At 37.1% G+C, this 23,154-nt stretch overlaps 1 protein-coding gene and 1 long non-coding RNA gene across 6 annotated transcripts in view; both read left to right on the forward strand.

Moving 5' to 3' along the window:
- The window catches only part of LOC128862331 (carbohydrate sulfotransferase 9), a 53,697-nt gene that overhangs the window by 7,906 nt on the left and 22,637 nt on the right, over nt 1-23,154 (forward strand). For all 5 annotated transcript variants that reach the window (XM_054100895.1, XM_054100892.1, XM_054100896.1 and 2 more), the window contains exon 2: nt 6,688-7,008. In XM_054100895.1, coding sequence (XP_053956870.1) covers nt 6,877-7,008 — 132 coding nt within the window. In that variant the 5' untranslated portion in view covers nt 6,688-6,876. The remainder of the gene's footprint in view (nt 1-6,687; nt 7,009-23,154) is intronic.
- On the forward strand, nt 19,222-23,010 carry LOC128862332 (uncharacterized). The gene is made up of 3 exons (XR_008454455.1): nt 19,222-19,351; nt 21,620-21,678; nt 22,150-23,010. It is a non-coding gene; the product is annotated as an uncharacterized LOC128862332 (long non-coding RNA).

Consider the following 23,154-nt stretch of genomic DNA (forward strand, 5'->3'; position numbering starts at 1 on the left):
TTGTGTGTCAAGTGGCACCGTCCTGTTGAAACCACATATCGTCCACATCCATATCTTCCAATTCGGGCCATAGAAAGTTCGTTATCATCTCACTATAGCGAACAGTATTCACAGTAACTGCCTGACCGGCTTCATTTTGGAAAAAATACGGCCCAATGATGCCGCCGGCCCATAAACCGCACCAAACAGTCACTCTTTGTGGGTGCATTGGTTTTTCGGCAATCACTCTTGGATTATCATTTGCCCAAATGCGGCAATTCTGTTTATTGACGAATCCACTCAGGTGAAAATGTGCCTCATCACTGAAGATGTTTTTCTTCGAAAATTGGTAATTTACTGTTGCTATTTCCTGCCACCATTCTGACTGTTGCTCGATTGTGTATCTTTCCATGGTACAAATTGAGTTAGTCTGAAACTGAAAAATGTCAAATGAAATGCAGAAAACAACTTGATGTTTAGGTGCGGTTCGCATTCAACATCGGCCCTTAAAATTTAACCAGCCTTTATATAAAAAGTAGGTGTGATTTCTATTCGATCTCAATAATGTGTGAGCGGATTTTGAATAAGTTAGCTTACTCGCAAGTACCAAATTTGATATACCTGCACTCGTATACCCCTTGGCACAAGTGGGCACGGCTATAAAAACAAATGAATGAAATGTGAACACGTAACTGGTGCACGCCAACTGCCTGTTTTGTTGTTAATGAATGAAACGGTACTAAATGCGCAGCTGCAGACTAGGAATGCTCGAATATGAATTATTTAATTTAAGTAGCTATAGGCAAAGCGCCCAATGCAAACAAAGAAAAAGCTAACAACGTGGCGGCTAGGCGGTAAAAAAATCAATAAAAGTAGATTTTCCCATTTTTTGTATGTGTGTTTGGTTTGTTTTCCTTGTAGAATTGTGCCTATTTGAGTTTACTTTTACATAACTTCCTTTCGCAACTATTTAGTCATCAAAATATGGTCGCTAGCGCCAACTGAAAAAATTGAACACTAATCGCTTTGGTTGCGGATAAAAAAAACATTTTAATTTAAAAATTAAAAACGAAAAGAAAATCGTTTGCACTTTCGTTCAATAAGTTTTCGCACCCGTGTTATGACCGTCACAGCGACCTCAATAAGAAAATAACAACAACCACCAACAAAGCCACCAAGAACGAACCAGTAACACAAAAAACGTAAACGTTGCACTATTTAAGGGGGACCTCTTATCAGTGGCTTCAAAAAAAGGTGTTTTTCTCAATTTTTTTTTCGAGGCGAAAAAAGCGACACACAGGAATAATCTTTTGCATTTATTTGAAGGCATGATTGAAGAGTAATAAAGAATTTTTTAACATAAATAAAAAAAAAAATGGCGGACATATGAGGGATATCGCACAACTTCTCGTTGCGCGCTAGTAAAACGTGTAAGATTGCGGTCGTAGTTTTCACCTGAAACACAAAAGAAAAATATTGTCTTATTCAGAAGGCTTTCCCGCAAAATTAATCAATTATGGAAGGATTTATAATATTTGCAAATATCGTCCCACGGCAATCATATTTGACACTTGTGAGCTTGACAGCTGCAGCATACAAACAGACAAGCAATGGAGCACGTAAGGGTCAAAATAAAGATTTCCGTCATTCAAAATATTTTTTTTTTAGTAAAAAGTTGAATGGTTAATTTTGCGCCACCCTTTAATAGATAAAAGTATAGTATAAATATATGAAAAAATGAACACACAATTAATTATTGAAAAAAAGTGTTTTTGTTCGCTTTTTTTTCAAAAAAGGTGTTAAACAACATTAAAAAATGAATTTTTTTTTGTATTTTGTTAGTTAATTAGTTGTGCATTTTAATTATCTTTATATAGATTATCGGTTTGAAGCGATAACTTTCGTTGTTTTTTTTAATCTTACACGCCATTTTCAAAAACGTGGTTTTGAGAAAACGTGTTTCAAAGTTTTCAAAAGGTAGACAGTATACTCACACGAGGGACGGGTCACAGGCTTGTAACTCCGAAATCACTTTGAATTTCGCTATATTTTGCAGTAAAAAAAATCGATTTTTTGAAGTCGACTGATAAGAGGCCCCCTTAAGCTATTGCACCATAATGCAGACTTGATATTTAATATTTTATGTGTAAATAAAATTTTGTATTATAATCCAGAGGGCAAGGAATTGTGAATTAACGTCGAAAGATTATTTATTGCTCCGGAAGAAAAAAATAAATGAGGGCTTAGAGTTGTTTTTATCGGCTGCGGGTAATTCGCGCGCATATGTGTGTGTGCCGTTCGGAGTCGGCTTAGAACTCTGGGTCCTTCCATTTGTGGAACAACATTAAGACACAAACGACAAATAGGAGGAAGAGCTCGGCGAAACAATTTTTTTTTATTAATTTTGTTTTAATTTTATTTAGAAGTATAGATCTACGGCTTTAGCTTCGGCCTTGTTCGGTCACAAAGTTTCAGTTTCGATTCGCTTTCGTTTAACAAAAGCTGAATTTCGGTCGAATATATCTATAAATTTTTTTTTGCAGAAAAATTGCAAAAACCTGTAGTATTTGTAACATATTTGAACCGCTGAACCCCCTCTTGGTTGCGCGCATTCCTGGACAGTTATGTGTATTTTTATAAATACTGGTGTATCGTGAATTCGCTTCGAATGCGTGAGCTTGATGCGATGCGTTGTGCAGTCGTCATGATAAAAAAAACAACAGCGCTGGCTGGCTGCAGATATCTGCCTGTTGGAGGTCTCATAATGGTATCAAAACGGTGCTTCAGTGTTACTTGAGGAGTGCCAGACTGGCACTTCAACCATTTCACCTACATACCTACCTAAATGTTTAGATGTGTGTATGTACGTAATAGAATTTGTGAATGTACTTGTGCATGACTTCTATTCGGTCGGACTCGGACTTTTCTCTTTACCGACGAATACGGTTATGCGGTTAGCGATATCAATTCGTTCCATGTCAAGCCGAGAGATTTCATTAATGTACCTGTAGCGCGTCGCGAGGTGGTTTGCTGAAAAGAATTCCAGTGCACAGCCTGTTAAGCAATGTTATCGTCGCTCTTTCTCAGCGAGTGGCCGATCCACTGACATTTCCTTTATGGTATTTCGGTTACTGCATTCACCTGTGAGACTTTTTTCTGCACTTTTCTTTGCTACCGTCTGCAGTGATCATGCAACCAAGGTAGCAAAATGTATCAACATTTTTCAAACTGCTGCGCACCTACTACCAACGGCTCCGAAACAGTGCCACTAAGGTGTAGAGCTTTTATTTTCTAAACATTTTCTTTGAGGTCGGTTGTTTTCAACTTCTCCTGCATGGCTTGAGTTTGTAACTTTAGGTCACTGTTGATTTTGATCTGCTGATTAAGGTTGCTTTCAGGACGTTTTAGACGACGAGCAGAAACAGGATTGGCGGCAGAAAGCAAACTTGCCGCACGCTACTCAATGCTTGGAAAGGATCCGACAGCATGCATTTGAGAAGGGCATAGCAACTAGCGTCACCGTGGCTTTTCACAGCGTCAGTGACATACCCAACAAGACAGACCCAACCATGGGCGCCAATTCCATTTGAAGTATTAATAATTTAAGCACTTTCTCAAATATACGTGTCGGATTCTTTTCAAAATTGGACATCTTCCTAAAAACATGGCTCAAACTTTCTAATTCGTTCATGTGACAAGTGCACAGTTTGAATTTCTGTGCAAGGACACACCTGGTCTTCAAAATCCACATTATTTTATAATTATAAGCTTATAATTTTCCGATGCGCTGAACAGTGGGATTATTTTCTTCTTCTTCTTAATTGGCGCAATAATCCCTTACGCGATTTTGGCTGAGTTTAACAAGGCGCGGCAGTCCTTTCTTTCTCGCACTAACCGGCGCCAGTTGGACACACCAAGTGAGTCAAGTCAATTCCTTCTGCACCTGATCTTTCCAACGCAGCGGAGGTCTTCCTCTTCCTCTGCTACCATCAGCTGGTACCACATCGAAAACTTTCAGAGCCGGAGCGTTTGTATCCATTCGGATGACATGACCCAGCAAACGAGGCCGCTGAATCTTTATTCGCTGCACTATGCCTATGTCGTCGTTGAAAAGCTCATACAGCTCATCGTTCTATGCCTGAGATAAGCGCCGTCGCCAACGTGCAAAAGGTCCTAATATCTTCCACAGAATTTTCCTGCCAAACACTCCGATGGACGTGTCATCGGATGTTGTCATCGTCCAAGCTTCTGCGCCATACTTTAGGACGGGCATGATGAGAGTCTTGTAGAGTGTTAGTTTTGTTTGCGGAGAGAGGGCTTTACTACTCAGGTGCCTACTTAGTCCAAAGTAGCACTGCGATAGCTGTCAACAGTGACGTGGGTGCCGATAGGCGGGAGCTCCGACTGCTTGTTTGATGACAGGAGGTATTTCGTTTTTGCCTCGTTCATCACCAGAACCATTCGCTTTGCCTCTTTACCCAGTTTGGAGAAGGCAGAACTAACAGCGCGGTTGTTAAAGCCGACGATGTCAATATCATCGGCATACGCCAGCAATTGTACGCTCTTATAAAAAATTGTGCCTGAACGATTAAGTTCTGTGGCTCGTACGATCCTCTCCAACATCAGGTTAAAGAAGTCATACGACAGCGAGTCACCCTGTCTGAAACCTCGTTTGGTATCAATTAGCTACCAATTCAGATGGCGCTGCTCGTACTGAGCTCGTATTTTGGGTGTGACTTTTTTCAGTTCATTATTTGAAAATTCAGCTTACAATTGTTAATGTAACAGCTTCAAGTTAAGATGGAAAGACTCTACTTTAAGTGCTTCGCTGTTCATTTTAAGAGACGACCTTTTAAGAATCAAAAATCTATCTCATTAAATTTAGAGATTTTGTTAAACTCAATTAAGGCTCTAGCAATTGGAGTATTTCGAGCAAGTAGAGAAAGAAAATTCCACTCAAGAAGCACCAGACAGTCAACAGTGCCACGTACAAAATCAAAAATAAAAAATAAAAGACAAAGATAAGGTTATTCTCCTGCTTTGCGCTGATTTTAAGTTAATCAATAAGCAACGCGCTTCATAAATAGGGATAGCATCTAAAAAGCGTAAAATACGCAACGCGAAACGTAAGAATACTTTCTGGATTCATTCAATTCTAACAGCATGGCACGTAACTATTATAGCAAGACCAAATGAGCGATGCAACTGAAGTTTGGAATGCACAAACGTCGTATATTAAAGGCAATCATATTTTTTTTTTTTCAAATATGATATAAAGTATAATTTACGTTTGTTTTATGGACTGGAATAAATATGATTAGAGCTTTCGTTGCTGTAATTCTATATAATTTATTTTTTACTAATTATTACTTTTAAAAGTTGCGTGTACTTGCATTTTTGTTAGTGAGACAGGCGTTCCGGAACCTCACGCTTTTTAAAAACAATTTAGAAAATGTATTACTTTATTTATCAAATTAATAAAAATGGTTTTTTTTAATACCGGTTACAGTTAAAATAATAAATAAAATCGGTTACCTTTAAGGGGTTATACCTACACCTTGTGTTGGACTAATAAATCGAAAAAATGTTTATGGCATATTCTAAAAGTGCATCATCTTAAAAATATAAACTCAAAAAATCATAAAGATCAGAGCACTAGAACGAAAGTTACAGACCGTGGAAGCGCGCGACCTTTCTTGGAAATGAAGTGCACGCAAAACTTTAGACGCGATTATCTCGAAGTCGTGTTTTTTGAAAATTTCCGTCGCCGTGATCATTATTTATCAAAAACTATTTGACCGATTTGCATAAACTTTTTTTTAATTATTCGAAGTTACAACCTCGTGAATCTGAACGGTTCTCTTTTTATAAAGATTTGCATAGTTCGCTCGAATTAATTTTTTTTCTAATTTTTCAACCCCTCAAAAATCGTTTTTTTTGTTTGGTGCAAAGCGGTTTTTTTGTTTGGTGCAAAGCGGTTTTCAGAAAGAAAAATTTTTTTTGGGTAAATAAACCGTTCAGATTCACTAAAAAACATTTTTCTACAATAATCATTTAATTTTTTTGATTTCAGTTGAGCTGCCCATGCGCTACCGTGATCACCGCAAGCCTCTTCTAAAAAACGCCATTTTGGAGGAGGGGCGATATCAACAATAAATAATAACATTTTTTAAAATAAAAATACCAAGAGTTACCCTTCAGTATGATATATGCCTCATTTGAATAAAAGTTCTAAAACATATTTAAAAAAAATTATGACAATCGTCCATTTTTTTGGGCTCACAAAGTAGAAATAAATAAATAAAATAAATAAATAAATAAAGAAAAATAAGTAAATAAAATAATTGGTTACGGCTTAATTTTAATTGGTTACAGTTATTGAGTTGTTGCTATATTATATTAATACTAAGAAAGTTATCTCGCAAGTTCAATCCCGTGGTACCACAATTATTTCAAAACAATCCCGAAATGCCGTAATCGAAGCTTTTCGCTATCATCCCTAGCACATACATACATATGTACATATATACTCGTATATATGCATATGCCTTCCGCGTTCGATGAGTGCATGTAAAAGTTGGCAGCTGATTACATTTCTCTGCAACATGCAAGCAATTGAATGGCATGACACATTGCCATTGCACCTTTGCACATATTTCTATTTTTTCTCAAGCCAATTTCATAAATTTAATTGCGAATTTTTTTCAGCCGCTGTGTGAAGAGTAATCGTAGAAACAAAGCAAAAACCACAAAAAAAAAAAAAGAAAGAGTGTCTGTAAGATATTAACAAACAATAAGCAATAGAAAGAAAGAGTGCCGCATGTTTCGGATTTCATATCAAAGTGGCAACCACGAGCTGGCGTTGTAGTGTCTGTGCGGCAAACGCCTGTTAAGTAAATGAGATTAAGTACCACGCATTGGCGCGCCGTACGGCGGTATTTTTTAGTTTTCACCGCTATTGCATTGCTGCCCCTGGCGCTGGTCTATCTGGTGCGAAACGATCAAATTTACCGCATCAAAGGATATGAGGTGAGTCCAAATATTGGTATACTTGCACACACACACACACACACACACACACACACACACACACACACACACACACACACACGCACACACACACACACACACACACACACACACACACACACACACACACGCGCACACACACACAAACATTTTCCTATGCATATTATATTTACTTAGCAACCTATTTACATGCCCATCCCACAATCACAACCAAAACTCAATCCATTTAATTAAAAGTCACTCACAGGTTTTGTTGTTTTGAATTGAGTACAATTCTTATCATTACTTGGCGATAATCAAATGGCAAATATTAAAGCCAAGGCTTCAAAGCAAATCGATAATCCATTTGCTTTGCTCATTGCTGTAGTTTTGTAATAATTTTATTTTATTTTTTTTCTGTGTGCACTTTTGTTGCTAATTTGATTGTTTGCTGTTTTGTATTTCATTGTAAGCGCTCATTTTGAAAAAAAAGAAAAAAATCATAGTGTAAACCAATATGAAACTCCCGTCCCTGATACACTTGGAAGCCGTGTGCATCTACTTATGTATGTATATATAAAATCCCCTCAGCCTCTCTTATACCCGGAGTCAAATTCTGACATTATGATGTTTGCGCAACCACTTTATCGCTTGGGTGTCGGCCAATGAGGTGTAAATCAATGTAATTAAGGACGTGAACTGAAACATTAAACAATTCGAACGCATTTTCTATTATTCGCTGTTTATACGCAAAACCTTACACAAATATACATTAGGTTAGTCTAAAAATTTTTTGACCAAAAAAATAAGTCACCCATTTTTTTAATTTTTTTTTTTATTCATATTTACCATATATTTATCATTTCCAAAAGATTGGATGCAAGGTATCACAGTTAAAGTCCCAAAGAAAGGAAATTTGACTTTGTGTGATAACTGGAGAGGTATACTGCTTCTATGCGTTACGCTTACTGTGCTAGGTATAGTCATCTTAGACAGAATTAAAGGGAAAATCGAAGTTACTTTAAGACGCCAGTAAGCAGGCCTTCGCAGTCAGAAATCATGCCTCGATCATATAGCTACTCTGCCCATCATCATCGAACAAATAAACGAATCGTTATATCTAGTCTTCGTTGATTATGAAAACGCTTTTGATCGACTTAAACCCGAATAGATATGGAGTGCCTTACAACGAAAAGGAGTTCCTGACAATATTATCGCCTTAATAAAGACGCAATACGAAGCCTTCGAGTACCGAATCTCTCATGATGGAATTTTATCGGTTGCCATCCAAACCCACGCTGGCGTAAAACAGGGTTACATTCTGTCGCCGCTTCTTTTCCTCGTTGTCATCGATGAGATACTAACTACATCAATCGACAATGCAGGAAAAAGAGGAATGTTATGGCAACCGATTTCAATGGAGCATCTCGAAGACCTAGACCTTGTTGATGACATCGTTCTATTATCTCAAAGCAAATCGCATATACAAAGCAAGTTGAATGATCTCGTAAAACACTCTAGTGCCGCTGAACTTAAAATCAATGCAAAGAAACCCAAACATTTAGCAATGCACACGAACGATGCATTATAAAGGGTGGCTAAATTTTAATGGCCGATGTTGAATGTAAACCACACCTAAGTGTCAAGTTATTTCTGCATTTCATTTCACATTTTTTTAATTTCAGACTAACTCAATTTGAACCATGGAAAGATACATAATCAAGCAATGCGTTAAAGTTATTCAGGCTTATTATGAAAACGGGCGTTCAAATCAAAATGCATATCGCGCACTTCATCTTCAGCTATTAGGCACATTTTCACCTCAGTGGATTTGTCAATAAGCAGAATTGCCGCATTTGGGCGAATGATAATCCAAGAGTGATTGCCGAAAAACCAATGCACCCACAAAGAGTTACTGTTTGGTGCGGTTTATGGGCCAGCGGCATCATTGGGCCGTATTTTTTCCAAACTGAGGCCGGTCAGGCAGTTACTGTGAATAGTGTTCGCTATCGTGAGATGATAACGAACTTTTTATGGCCCGAATTGGAAGATATGTGGTTTCAACAGGACGGTGCCACTTGTCACACAGCTAACGAAACAATGGCTGTTTTGCGCGAAAAATTTGATGGCCGAATAATCTCACGTCGCGGCGACGTCAATTGACCGCCAAGATCATGTGATTTGACACCGTTGAACTTATTTCTTTGGGGTTAGGTGTACGTCGATAAGTCAGCTACAATTCAAGAGCTAAAGGATGAGATAATTCGGCACATTAACGGCATAGAACCTCAATTATACCTCAGCGTCATCGAAAATTTGGACCATCGGATGGAGGTGTGCCCCCGAGGCCGCGGCGGCCATTTGGCCGATAATTTCCTAAAAAAATTGTATTTCATTCAAAATCAACACCGGCCCTTAAAACTTAACCACCCATTACAATATCGGAGAGGAAAATATTGAAAATATAAACGTTTTTCAATACCTTGGAAATCAATTCACTGCGGAAAGTGAATGCAAAAAGGGATGTATCTACAAGATTGCAAAAAGCAAAAGGTGCATTTGCAAATCTTCGTTCGGTGTGGCAGTCCAAGCAAATGCTCATTACAACGAAAATACGCTCTGCGCCTGTGAAACATGGTGTCTGTCTGCGGAAATTGTACAAAAGCGTCAAGTGTTTGTGAACCGCTGCTTGAGAGACATTCAACATACGTATCTGGTGGCCAGACAACTGGATATCTAACACCAAATTGCGTCGACGATGCCATCAAAAACCAATCGCAACGGAAATAAGAGAACGTAGATGGCTTGGCCATACGTTACGGAAAGGTGGCACTGAAATCAACAGACAAGCGCTGGCCTGAAACCCCAAGAACAGCGCAGAAGAGGCAGACCTAGGGGCTCCTGGCGACGCTGCATCGAAGTGGAATACAAAGCCGTGTACAAAACACTGACCTGGCAACAAGTGAAAAATATATCCAGGAATCGCACAAAATGGAAAAATTTTACGTTGGCCCTATGCTCCGCAAAGGAGACGGTTCAATGATGATGAAGATATTTACCCGTGCCGTCAGCGCTTTGAAAATTTCCATTCAATTCCGATCAAAAAAATTATGAAGACAAAAATGATTTTATTCGAAACATTAAAACGTCATGGTCTGAAATTTCATTAGGCCATCTGGAGAATTTGCACAAATCCATTCATCAACGCGTTTACGAAGTAATTTCCAAACAAGGTGGCATCACAAACTATTAAGCTTTGAACATATATATATATATATATATAATTGGCGCGAACACCCTCTTTGGGTGTTTGGCCGAGCTCTTCCTCCTATTTGTGGTGCGCGTCTTGATGTGGTTCCACAAATGCAGGGACCTACAGTTTCAAGACAACGGCAGATATTTTTTATGAGGAGCTTTTTCATGGCAGAAATACACTCGGAAGTTTGCCAGTGCCTTCCAAGGGGCTACCGCTATTAGAAAAAACTTTTTCTTAATTTTAGATTGAGTGCCTTCAATAACATACATCCGGAAGCAATTAACATATCACTAACAGAAATGGAAGTAAACACTTGCCTCGTTCATAGAATAAATTCTAATCGGTCGGACGATACACGCAGATTTGGGTGAAATGTCAATTAAAAAATTTCCGATCAGGGATACACCACAGGGTGGGATAATCTCTCCACTTCTCTGGAACCTGACCGTCAATAATCTTTTGCCGATGATATTGTAATAGCAATCTCGGGCAACCACCTTCCAACACTGTGTGATCTTCAACAAAGAACTCTCAGCAGACTATCACTTTGGTGCAAAAGTCTCGGACTAGAAGTAAATCCCGAAAAAGCCATTGTGACATTGAGGGGAACTGCAGAGCCGATGAACTAGCGAAAATCGGCATCAAATTGACCGATGAGTACATAGGCAATATTATAGGCATACACTTACAGTCTTGTAAAGAACTTATTTTTGAAGAAATTGTAAGAGTAGCGAATAAAAGATGGCGTAATGAAGCCACTTGCAAAATCGCCCTACAACTGTGGCCAATTCTCAATGCTAAACGCTCGGAACTTCTACTAAGAAGAGATAAGCACCGTCTTAACACATTGATTTCAGTTGTAACAGGACATTGCCTAATCGATAGACACGCCCAGAGAAAGGGGTAGGCCAACAGTGGACATTGTCCACTGGACAACCGCTTCAACCTAACCTAACCTAGTCCTTCTATTTAAGTGAGCCGTACTGTATTTTCTTTACTCTTTAATTTTAGTAGTCAGTTTGACTTCTTGAAATAAGTAAACAAAAAAAAAAACGGGCAAATTTTTCTATTATTTAATTGCCAGCTACAAAGCAGAGAGCACTTGAATTCCACTATCGTCTTTTTATGGATGCATACTTGAGCACAAATGTTTACAAACATACATACATACGAACATACACACATATGTGCATATATTTTTGCTTACGTCTTAAAAAAGTCATCCCTATATTTGTACATTTCGAAATTTCCTTGTGGGTGGCTTTATCCCATACGAAAGAAGTGCCCAATTAAATAATAATTAAATATCGGGCACACACACAAATTAACAAAAGTAAACAAGCACATGGAGTATGCATGTATGTGTGTATACACATATGTATTTATATACCCACTCTGTATTCTCATGCAAATTTAGATATAATATTTGCTCATCTACTTAGCTAAGAATATATACTTACATGCATATAAGTATACCTTAATGTACGTTTGTATGTATATTCACATATGTTTGTATGTAAACTTGTAAAAATAAGTATGCCAACGCGTGTTTCTTTTCGCAGAAAATTAGAAATTAAAATCAAAGCAAGTGCGAGATTTGTTTATCGCAAGCAAGTGCAATAATTTAATCGTATTGAGTATTGAATACCCTCGTACGTTTGTAAGTGCGCACTTGCACACTCAAATGTGCATTAACCCTCTGTTTGGCAAATGGGTTTGGGAGTACTTTGTTTAACTTAATCCTTTATTATCAAATACAGCTTGAAGTCTACGTGGCATGGAGCCAATCAATTTGTTTTGTATATTCTGAACTAGTTTGGTTTCACTCTTCAAGTGTCGCCTTTTTAAGATCAAATTTATTATAAATGCCATATTTTTTATATTTATCTTCAAAACCGACCACACATTTTCGATGATGTTCATATGACGGTTTGGCCCATTCGCACGAACAATTCCCTTGGAATCGTAGAAACAAATGAGCATCGACTTGGTTTTTGACTTCTCCAAAGGCGTTTTTTTGGGTGGTGGCTCGTCTGGGGCTTCCATTCGGCACTTTGACGCTTAGTTTCAGGTTCATGTTGAAAACACCACGTTTCGTGACTAGTTGCAATGTTGCAAAGGAAGTTGTCGTCTTTTCTCGCCTCTTTAATGAGGTCTTTCGAATGTTGAACTCTGCGCAATTTTTGGTCCTCAGTTAACTTGTGCGGAATGAAACGTGCACAGACCTTTCGTATGCCCAAATGATCAGTTAAAATGCGATGAATCGATGTTTTGGAGATATTCAGCTCCAATTCCATGAATTTCAATGTTGATTTCGATTTCATTTACGAACAATTTCGATGGAGTTTTCGGTGACTACTGATTTTGGGCGGCCGGATGTTCATTGTCATTTATGTCGTCACAACCATCTCTGAAAAGTAAACCACTCATGAACTCTGGCACGAGATGGATAATCATCGCCATACACTTTTTTCATCTATTCAAACAAAATTTTTTATTAGCTCTTTGTTCGAAACTAATTAGCCGAAGGCCATTAGCAGCCAGTGCTTGTTCCTTTTTGTTTCTTACCTTTAAGTGGAATAATTATTTATAATTATTACTCTTTTCAATAAATAAATAAATAAATAAATTTTTGTACCGATGACAATAACATACTGACCCTTTAGATGTAATAACTTCGCTTCCAATGAAGCGAATATCTCCAAACTTTCACTGGACGTCAGCTAGGATGTAACTTCCAATGCAACTTCTAAATCATTAAAAAGATGGCGCCATCAAAAACATTTCTGTGATGCCAGTATTGCTTATTTTGGACTTCACCTTGTAGTAGCGCGTAAATTTTGGGATTTGAACTCCATATGTGAACTCGTATTATATAAAAGGTCAGCCATCTAGTCCAAATAAGTTTATTTTACCTCGTCTGCAAAAAGTACGGTTCTTCAAAATGCTGAGGTTCTTAGATGGGGGTTTTAGATGATCACGTGCGAACTGCAATCTCTTACTTCTTTTCTTTGCATTTAAGAAAGGTTTATTACGGGCTTTTCTGTCCTTTAAATTTGCTTCCTACAGTACTTCGAACAGTTGCTGGATGGTAAGTCTTACATAAATCCTTTTTTATAAAAAAAAAATCGTATCTACATCAAATAAGGTGTGAATTACTGTATATCCATTTCTAAGTAGCTGCTCATGCCAGGCGTCGCCCGTACAAACTTCAGCATTTGGGGTGAATTTCCGAGTACGCTGACGGGTTTGACTTTTAATTCATATCTCTACTGTTTCTCATCGTCCATCTCCCTATACATACTCATGGGTGTCTGTCAGTGTTTTCATCGTGAAATGATTAATGCAAACGAATCTTTCTTTAAATTTGCGATAACTTAAATGAAACCATTTGAATTTATTACGAGTATAATCAATTAATAGAAAAAAAATAATTTTGAAAATTGAAAAAAATAAATTTTCAATTAATTGTTTTAGAAACATTTGTTGGCATTTCTCATACTTTCATCGACATGCTTGATGATAAGCTATCCTTTTTGTCTTTCCTTTCGGAAACAAAACAAAAATCGACGACTGTGTATCGACTCGAGAACGCCACGTAACTGTCCATGAGCAAACTAAGGCATCTCTAGACTTATTCCGCAAACTTCTAACTATTGGCCTTGCAAATGCTAGGTGAGTCCAGTTTGCGATTTTGAAATTGAAATGCCAACGTTGACTCCTCTTTCTCTTCGGAAGTCTCACTGATTCGATGATTTAGTTGTTGGCTTGTTCTGCGCGTACGTCCGCCGTTATTTTAAAAAAAGATTTCGGTATTTTTTCTAAAAATGTAATAGCCGCCTTTCTTTCGCCAAGTGTTAGCGAGAGGCGAATAGATGATGCAACTGATATAAATAAATATATAGCAGCAGAACTGGAAAGGAGCTGCAAAAAATGATATTTGTTTGCAAGCACTTAATGAGGCTTAGTAAGACTGCGTTCATACAGGGCCACCTTTGCTGCTTTAACTTGTTACTTGTAGTGCTCGCACTCTCTACAACCTTTTGTGTTCTTGTTATTCTCAATGTTGTTGTTGGCTGTAAACTAAAAACGAACAAATCCGAGGTGTATGAACGCGACGAGAGCAGCAAAAGAGATCTCGCAAAAGTTGATGCAACAAAAGTCTCCCTGTATGAACGTGATGTAGTGAAACTTGCCAAATATCCGAAAAGAGAGTTGATAGCATTGAAAATAGTGAGTTAACCACACTCACTAGAGGTATAACCATACTCGCTAGCGGCAAATCTTGCTCGATAACTTGCATGGTGCTTTCACATGCAAATTTTTCGTCACGGGAGTAGAGCCCAAACATTACGAGCGGAGAAGTAGCGAACCGAAGGCGCCTAATTTACGAAATGAAATCAATTGAATATTTGTAGAGCACTAAATTAATCGATTTTACCATTTTGAATCGTATCACTTGGAAGACACTGAACACACTTTGAACTCAATTCAGAAAATGTTTAATATTCAATGCGGAACGAATTATTGCTTTGAATAAATATCACTGAAAAACAAGCAATTTTGTTTAGATCTTTGTATTATATGTAAAGTACTATGCTTAGAAAAAGTTCTAAAAGTCAGTTTAAAAATTTCTGAAAATCAATTTTTGTAGCATTAGAAATGCACACTTCGAATATAAGTCGTATTGGACGATGATTAAGATTTTAAGTTATAACTTGACTCCAGGGATTTTTGGTGGTTAAATGTTTTGAAAATATAAGACCACAGCAGCCGGATGGGTTTATGCGTAAATTCCACTCGTTAATTTCGGCTTTCGAAACCCGATTGTTCACAAAGCTCCAAAAAAATGGTACAAAATATTTTTTTCTAATAGCGGTCGCCTTTTCGGTATGTCCTCCTGCCATTGAAGATCTCCTCATAAAAACCCAACTGCCATTCAGAGGCGGCAAAAAACTTCAGGCCCCTCCATTTGAGGAACAACATCAAGACGCACACCATCAATTTCAATTCAAGGAGAAGCTCGGCTAAACAACGAACAAAGGATGTAACAAAAATTGATGTCTGAGTGAAATCGAGCCACGTAACGGCTAAGTGAAGGCAGACGTATTTCTTTTCGCGTTATCAACACATGCTTCGTATATGTACGAAATCGGATCATAAATACGGTGTTTAGTAGCAATTCAGTACTGACGCCATCTGGCGCGCAATTTTTTTCCAAACCGGCCAACCTGGTCTAAAGATTTAAGGTTACATACTCGTATATTTACGAACCGTTTTATTTTTATTTACAAGATTCAGCTACCTTCATAAAGTTTCACGTGATTTGATTAAATTTTACGAGCTTCAATCTGTACGTACAAAAACGAAAGCAAAAAGAAAAACATGGGAGTCTGTCCAGACTCAGCGGGAGCGAAGGTGCTGAAATATTTGCGAAACAAAGGGTTAAATAAAATACAATAAGAAACCTCTGAAAATCCGCAGAAATACTAAGAATTTATATTTGTTTACTCAGCTAATGAAGGCAATGCTTATGTAAATATGTATGTTGGGTGAATGTATATTTTTGTGCGCAACTGTAAGTAAATTTGCAAAAATCCTATACTACTTTATACAACCGTATATATGTATCATACTTGTGCACTTGTATAAAAGTACATATAGATGTTAAGTACTTCCGGAACTCATAAACTTTGCGAGCCAACTTGCACTTTGGCTCCATGTGGCGCTCCATAAAGAGCCTAATGAGTGTAAAATTGTTATTTAAGTAAACAAATTTCATTTCATCTGAAAAATAATTTTAAGCAGAAACAGAATGGAACAATATTGAAATAAAGCTTACGTTTGGAATTTCATTTTCATTAGGTAATTACTTGTACATACATACCTACATACATACGCATACTTGAGCTGTCCTGTGGCGTATGGGTTGCTAGTCACACGCCATAATCAGCTATCGGTGGTGTGTGGTAGTAGATGAAATGCTTATAACAGCTGCATGCAATATTTGGAAATTATAACATCCTTATGCTCATTTAATAATCCAATCACCAAATGCCTTTGGTTGTTGGTAATAGAATCCAATTGATTTTAAAGAGATTAAATTAGTCTCGGTGTTAAAAAATATTATTAAGCTTAAGAAGCTCTTTATTGTGTCATTCCAACTAGTACCATATATGAATGCTTTAGCAACTTAAATCAACTTGGTGCAAAAAATAAAATTGTACTTTGCTGAAGGCCGGATCTCTGTGGAATAAAAGGTCGTGCATTTGTTGATGAACTCGTTAAGGGGGGTCGGCAGCAGATCTTCACGGTTCAGAACTATACTTTGGTATCAACTGGACAGAAGCAAAATGCAGGGTAAATAGTGGGGAAAATGCTCAAAGAATTAAACATTGGAAAGTCACAGAAGAACTGCGTCAAGTCAAAAGGCTTATAAGACAATTCACCCACAATATGGAATTGCGTAAGATCCGTAAAGTAGACATCAAGAAAATAATAGGTTTTCTGACAGGTCACTATTACTTAAATTACCATCTCTCAAAAATTCACATTAGACATGAGATGGAGTGAGCACTCTATCTCTAAACGATGAAACCACAGAGCACATCGTGTGCAAATTTATTGCCTTGTCAAAGACAAAACTGCATATCTTTCATCGAGATCAAATAGATCCGAATGAAACCAAGAATGCTCCTGTTGCAGATACTTTGAAAGTCCGCAAGGCGGAAAATTTACTGAGCGAATTTGGCTTTCAACCAATTCTAGGTTAAGTAGTTTTCTTGGTTAAGTAGTACCTCATTTTTTTATTTTTTTGTTTATGAGGTGTTAAAGCAAACGATAGCCTTAGTCCGTATGGGACTTCAACGACACTATCCACCTTTTTGGGTGTTTGGCCGCCTTTTGTAGCGTGCGCCTTGATGTTGTTCCACAAACGGAGGGACCTACAGTTTCAAGCCGAATTCGAGCGACAGATATTTTTTATGTGACGCTTTTTCATGTCAGAAATACACTCGGAAGTGTGCCATTGCCTGCCGAGGGGCGACTGCTATTAGAAAAAAATGATCCTTCTTTTTGGTTTTTCACCGAGATTCAAACCTACGTTCTCTCTGAATTCCGAATGGTAGTCAAGCACCAACCCATTTGGGTACGGCGACCGATTAAGGTGTAATTACGTCTGAAGACCGTCGTGAGCAACAAACTCAAGAGTCCGTTACATTTGTCTGCTGTTCGTCTTGCTGCATTTTATCAATACGGCAGTTGTTGTGGCTGCTGCGTTCATTTAGCACCATTCCTTCGCGTCCGATCAATGGGGCGAAGTTCTACAATAATTTGTGTTGTAAGAGCTTGCACCGTTTTCCACTTTTCATCCGACTCAAGCATTTAAGGGACCAGATTATTGGGACCGCTGAAAGGGAATTTGTTTAATGTTAAACTTATTTTTAATAAAAAAAAAATTTTATTTTAATTTTAATTTTTTTTTATTTTTTTATACAAAGTATATAATTATGCATATCAAAGGAAGGAGCGTTCAATCCTCTTTGCAACATCATCATTTTTAAAAACTCGGTCCAAGTTTTTTTTTTAATATAAGGGGCAGGTCCTCCAGACAACGAGCTTTTGAATCATTTTTTGCAAAAAACTGAGAGTATTTATTATCTTAAAATAAACTACATATTAATATTCATGCTTAAATGAATATACAATAATTTTTTTTTAATAAAACAAATCAAAATGGCGGCGCTACCGCTGCTCAAACGTGGCTGCTTTAATTTGCGCCGTTGAATGTATAGACTCTTGTAATCAACTGAAATCAACCAGATAAAAATGTTTGATTAAAATAAGTTACTCCGCTTTGAACTTACTTATTTTTAACGAAAAAAATGAAAATTTGAAGTGAAAAAGAAAATAATTACATTTTTTTTCATAAACAATTTGAACAAAACAATATTTTTAGTTATAATTAATAAACAATTTGAGATACTTGCAAACCCCAATATGTTAAAGAATATCCCTGTAAAACTTTAAGTTGGTATCTTGATTACTTTTTGAGTTATATTCAACAGCGCGGAAAGCACCGTATTTTGAAACAAAAAAGGCGGTTAAATTTTCATTCTTACTCATCTTTCGTTCGACGCTCTTCACTTCACTGACTTTATCGGGACTTTTTAGACTTTCTATTAAGCTTAAAACCTTGAAAAGATATTCCTTAGATTGTAAATGAAAATTTGAAAATGCTGCTCCCTTGAAAAACCCATTTGGTGGCTCCAATACACAGCCGAGTGCTGTACAGAGTAATAATCAAATGTCTCGTAATATTACTAAGTAAGTGTGTATGTATATGTACACATGTTTTTTCTTCATTAAAAACGAATACTTTCACATTTGTTGAAAATCAAGGAAAGGAAATCAATGTGAAATACAACAACTACTTTGCTAGCTTCCACGAACTTGTACATGGAAATCGATTGAAACTTCCGCACAAGCTTTAATTAGTACATGCAAGCTTATGCGTATGTATGTACTCACTCAAATGTATGCACATTTTTCTTGAGCGTTTTAATTTGTCCATGCAAATAAGCCATATCTTTTCCCCATTCGTCTTCCGGGACCATCAACCACCTATGCACACACACACATGCACTCGTATGTATCCACATTCGTAAGCATGTGCGCAACTACGTACGAGGTTTACCTAGAGTATTGTGCATATGTATGTATTTGGGTATGAGCTATTGTCATTTTGCTTCCACTTGACCCTGGCACTAGTGACCAAGACAGCGATTACTCCTCATTCGGCGAGAAGCCGCGATTGAGGGGCACAACCATAAACTTGTGTATTGCACTCGCATTACGACACATACACAGTTATACACACACACACACACACAAGTGAGTAAATTTAAATGCTTTTCTTTGCTTTGTGCGCCACTTTGGAAATTTGTTTACCACTTTTTGCTGTTGTTGCCTTTGCATTCCAGCAGCACTTTGGTGAAGCCATTTGAATTTGCATTTGCATTAGTATTGGAGTAGTGTAGTCGAGGCAAACTATGCGAGGTGTGGATGCAATCGAGAAGCGAATGACATGCAAATCATCGACATGTGAATGTGAGTAAATTTACACACTTTACAAGCGAATAAGCACCAAATAAACAACCAGACCTTTGTATGCACGCGTATGGATGTATTTCATGTTACAAAAGGTGGCAGTTATTGGCTAGTCAAGATAATAAATTGTCATTGTCTATTGGCTATTGCTTCCGCTAAGGTAAAAGGGTGCATTCATATTCGGAACATGAGAAGAGCTATAGAAGAATTTAGTATAAAATGTAAAATTGGCATAAACTCACTTCGTGTACAAATATTTGTGTGCATATTTTTATTTACAAGTTCACACCTTTTTTGTAAGAAAACAATACTTCATCTGAGAGTATATAAGTGCATATGTACATATAAGGAATGGGCACGAAAAATATGGGTCGGGCGAAAATCGTTTTAAGGGGTTAGGGGTAGTCAGAATTTTCAAAAAATCGATTTTGTTTTTTTTGCATTTTCTTATAGTATAATATCTTAAAAATATTGTGTAAAAATTTGAAGTGAATCCGACAAATACTTTTCAAGTTATTCAACAATTAACAAAGGGCGCTCGGCCGCTCCGGAGCCGATAGCAAAACTTTAAATGCGTTTTTCTCAAAACTATGTTTTTCAAACTGGTGAACACTGTAACTTAAAAACCGCTACGTAGATTTCAATAAAATTTATACAGCTTTTGAAAAACATAAAAAACTTGTGCCTGATCGAAGGATTTTTTTTTTTCAAAAATTTCGATTTTTTTTAACAATTAACTGTTGGTTTTTTCCCGAAAATCTGAAAAATATTTCCTGAGGCCGCCATTTTGTTCATTTTGAAAAAAAAAAAAAAGCTTCGATCCGGCTCGAGATTATCTATCAATAAAAATAATTTTTCTCATCCGATTGGTTTTAGATGAGTCTGCAAGGACTTGTGATGTTCACCGCAAGGGACTTCTGGAGAAACGGGCTTCACACAAACAGCGATAACTTTTGCAATTATTAATTTTTTTTTTTGAAATTTTGGTGAAGTCAAGTTAAAACATGATGTTTTTATGCTATGTTTTTATTTTTGTTAAATAAATTAATTAAGTAGCAAAAAAAAATTCGTGAAAATCATCATTTTTTCGGGCCTCTGACTACCCCTAACCCCTTAACATCAAATTTCTACTTGTATATGGTGGGCCATGTAAAATTTGCTTTTTGAATCGGCTATAAAAAAAAACTAATCAATATTTTTTCAAACTTTTTTTTTTATTTTCAAGATTGAACATTGTCATTTATAAATGAAAAATAATATCGTTGAAATGACTGCCACGACTGGCTTTACAGTAGGCCATTCGATCAACCCTATTTTTAAGCACATTTTCGATTGTTCGGGCTCCAATTTCATGAATGGCAACTTCGATTTCGTGTTTTAAAGCATCAATCGTCTCTGGGTGGTTCGCATAGCATTTGTCCTTAACGGCTCCCCACAAAAAATAGTCCAACGGGCTTAAATCACAGCTCCGAGGCGGCCAATTGATATCGGAATTTCGGCTGATTATTCGGTTTTAAAAAATGGTAGCCAAAACTTCGAGTATATCTTTGGCAGTGTAACAAGTTGCACGGACCTGTTGAAACGAAATGTCGTTCATGTCATCCTCTTCAATTTTTGGAAACAACTCGTTGAGCATGTCACGGTAACGCTCGCCATTTACTGTAACCGCGGCTCCTCGCTCATTTTCGAAAAAAAAATGGCCCGATGATGCCGCCAGAACAAAAGCCGCAGCAAACAGTGATTCGTTGTGGATGCATTTCCTTCTCTATAGTAACGTGTGGATTTTCTGAACCCCAAATCAGACAATTTTGCTTATTGACGTAGCCACCGATGTGAAAATGAGCTTCATCAGAAAAAAAGAAGAAGACTCACCAGTTTGGTAATAGGTTTTCAATATTTCCCAATTTTGTTCAAGCGTATAGCGTCCCATTTCGTAAATATCAAACCTTTAAGTAAATTATGAACACATTTGACATGCCATTTGTGTTACCATTCTCCAAAAAATAAGTGGTTCAACAAGCAAACGCTATATGGCCCACCCTGTATAAGCTATCAAAACAATTTTTATTTTATTTTCTTCTTTATTACGCGTACCGGGGAAAAAAACGCATATCAGTCCTCTTTGTTATAAATAAAATAGCGCAATTTAGATTTGACTCCTCTCATTAGGCGATGGGCATCGGTTTTTGTTACGATATCTTCTGCGCTCTACCAACTTATCTTAAATTAGTGCTCTTATTTAATTTCTTTTTTTCTTTTTGTTTTTAGCAATTTTCTTTTGTACAATTGCTCATGTTTTCCAATGGTTCGCAAATGTTGACAGTTTGGTGAGTTGTGGTTCTTTTGTAAAGGGTGGTTAAGTTTCAAGGGCCGGTGTTGATTTTGAATAAAATACAATTTTTTTTTAATTATTGTCATTTCTCTTTATTATGATAATATTGGTATGGCTCAATTATTGGCCAAATGGCCACCGCGGCCTCGGCGGCACACCTCCATCAGAAAAATTCGGTCCAAATTTTCGATGACGCTGAGGCATAATTGAGGTTCTATGCCGTTAATGTGCCGAATTATCTCATACTTTAGCTTTTGAATTGTTGCTAGCTTATCGACGTAGACCTTTTCTTTCAAATAACCCCAAAGAAAGAAGTCCGACAGTGTCGTTGACGTTTAAGTGTGGTTCACAATCAACATCGGTCCTTGAAATTTAACCACCCTTTATCTTTCGAAATGAGAGAGAAGCTGCCGTTACGGTGGCGAGCACTATCGCGCTATGCTGACTGAATTTTTGTTCTCAGCAGGACTAGGTACTTGCCATACAGTTGGCTTAACAATCGATTTATTGCAATATTCAAGCCATGGACGCCATACGGCCAGATTTTTTCGAAAAAGTAGACAAAAATTGGACTGATCGAATGGACCATGCAACTCGTTGCCACGGTGGACATGTGCTGGATATCATATTCAGAAAATAGTTCCCATAAAATTATCTACCAGATTGTAATAAATAAATTCATTCGAAAAATATTGCTTTTTTTGATTATCATTTTAAGTTCTCAAGCTCTTAAAAAAACACCCGATACATATGTACCAATATTTTCAGTCCAATAGCAAAACATTATGCAGTACTTTGCCAGATGCAAAAAGCTTACAGAAAGGGAAATAGTTGATTCAAGTGCCCAAAAGAGCTAATGGTGACTACCCAAAATGCGCTGAAGAATCGGCTACTGCTTTAGCAGAGTATTTTTGAGCGTGGCATACTGGTAGTAGTTACAGAGTCTAATCACTAGCATTGACATAAAATAACAAACAAATTTTCCTAACAGGCGCAGCCTCCATCATAGGAAATCATCGAGTCTAATCACCAGTATTGACATAAAATAACAAACAGATTTTCCCAACAGGCGCAGCCTTCATCATAGGAAATCATCACTTAAAAAGGCTTAAGCAATTTAGTGGCGGCAATAAACCCGTAACTCCTTCATTTGTGGAGCAATATTCATATAAGGCTATATATCGCAAATAGGAGTAGAAGCTTGACCTAAACACGTGCCAAGTGTGCATGCGCTAGTCCATGTATAAATAACAAGCGTCATTTCACTTACTTTGTTTAAAAAAAAAAATATTTTTTCATATAATTTTTTTTTTCATTTGTTTTCACTTTGAAGCCGTATTCTTATTTATGGCTGTAATATATTTATGTAACCTTAGCCCTTGTTCATATTTTAGGTTTATAAATAAACACCACAATTGAAATATAAATTTATTCGTCTTTATTATTTTCAGTTCCCTCGTTTACGCTCACA

This window comes from Anastrepha ludens, chromosome 4 (genome assembly GCF_028408465.1).
Source record: "Anastrepha ludens isolate Willacy chromosome 4, idAnaLude1.1, whole genome shotgun sequence".
In the NCBI taxonomy this organism is placed as follows: domain Eukaryota; kingdom Metazoa; phylum Arthropoda; class Insecta; order Diptera; family Tephritidae; genus Anastrepha; species Anastrepha ludens.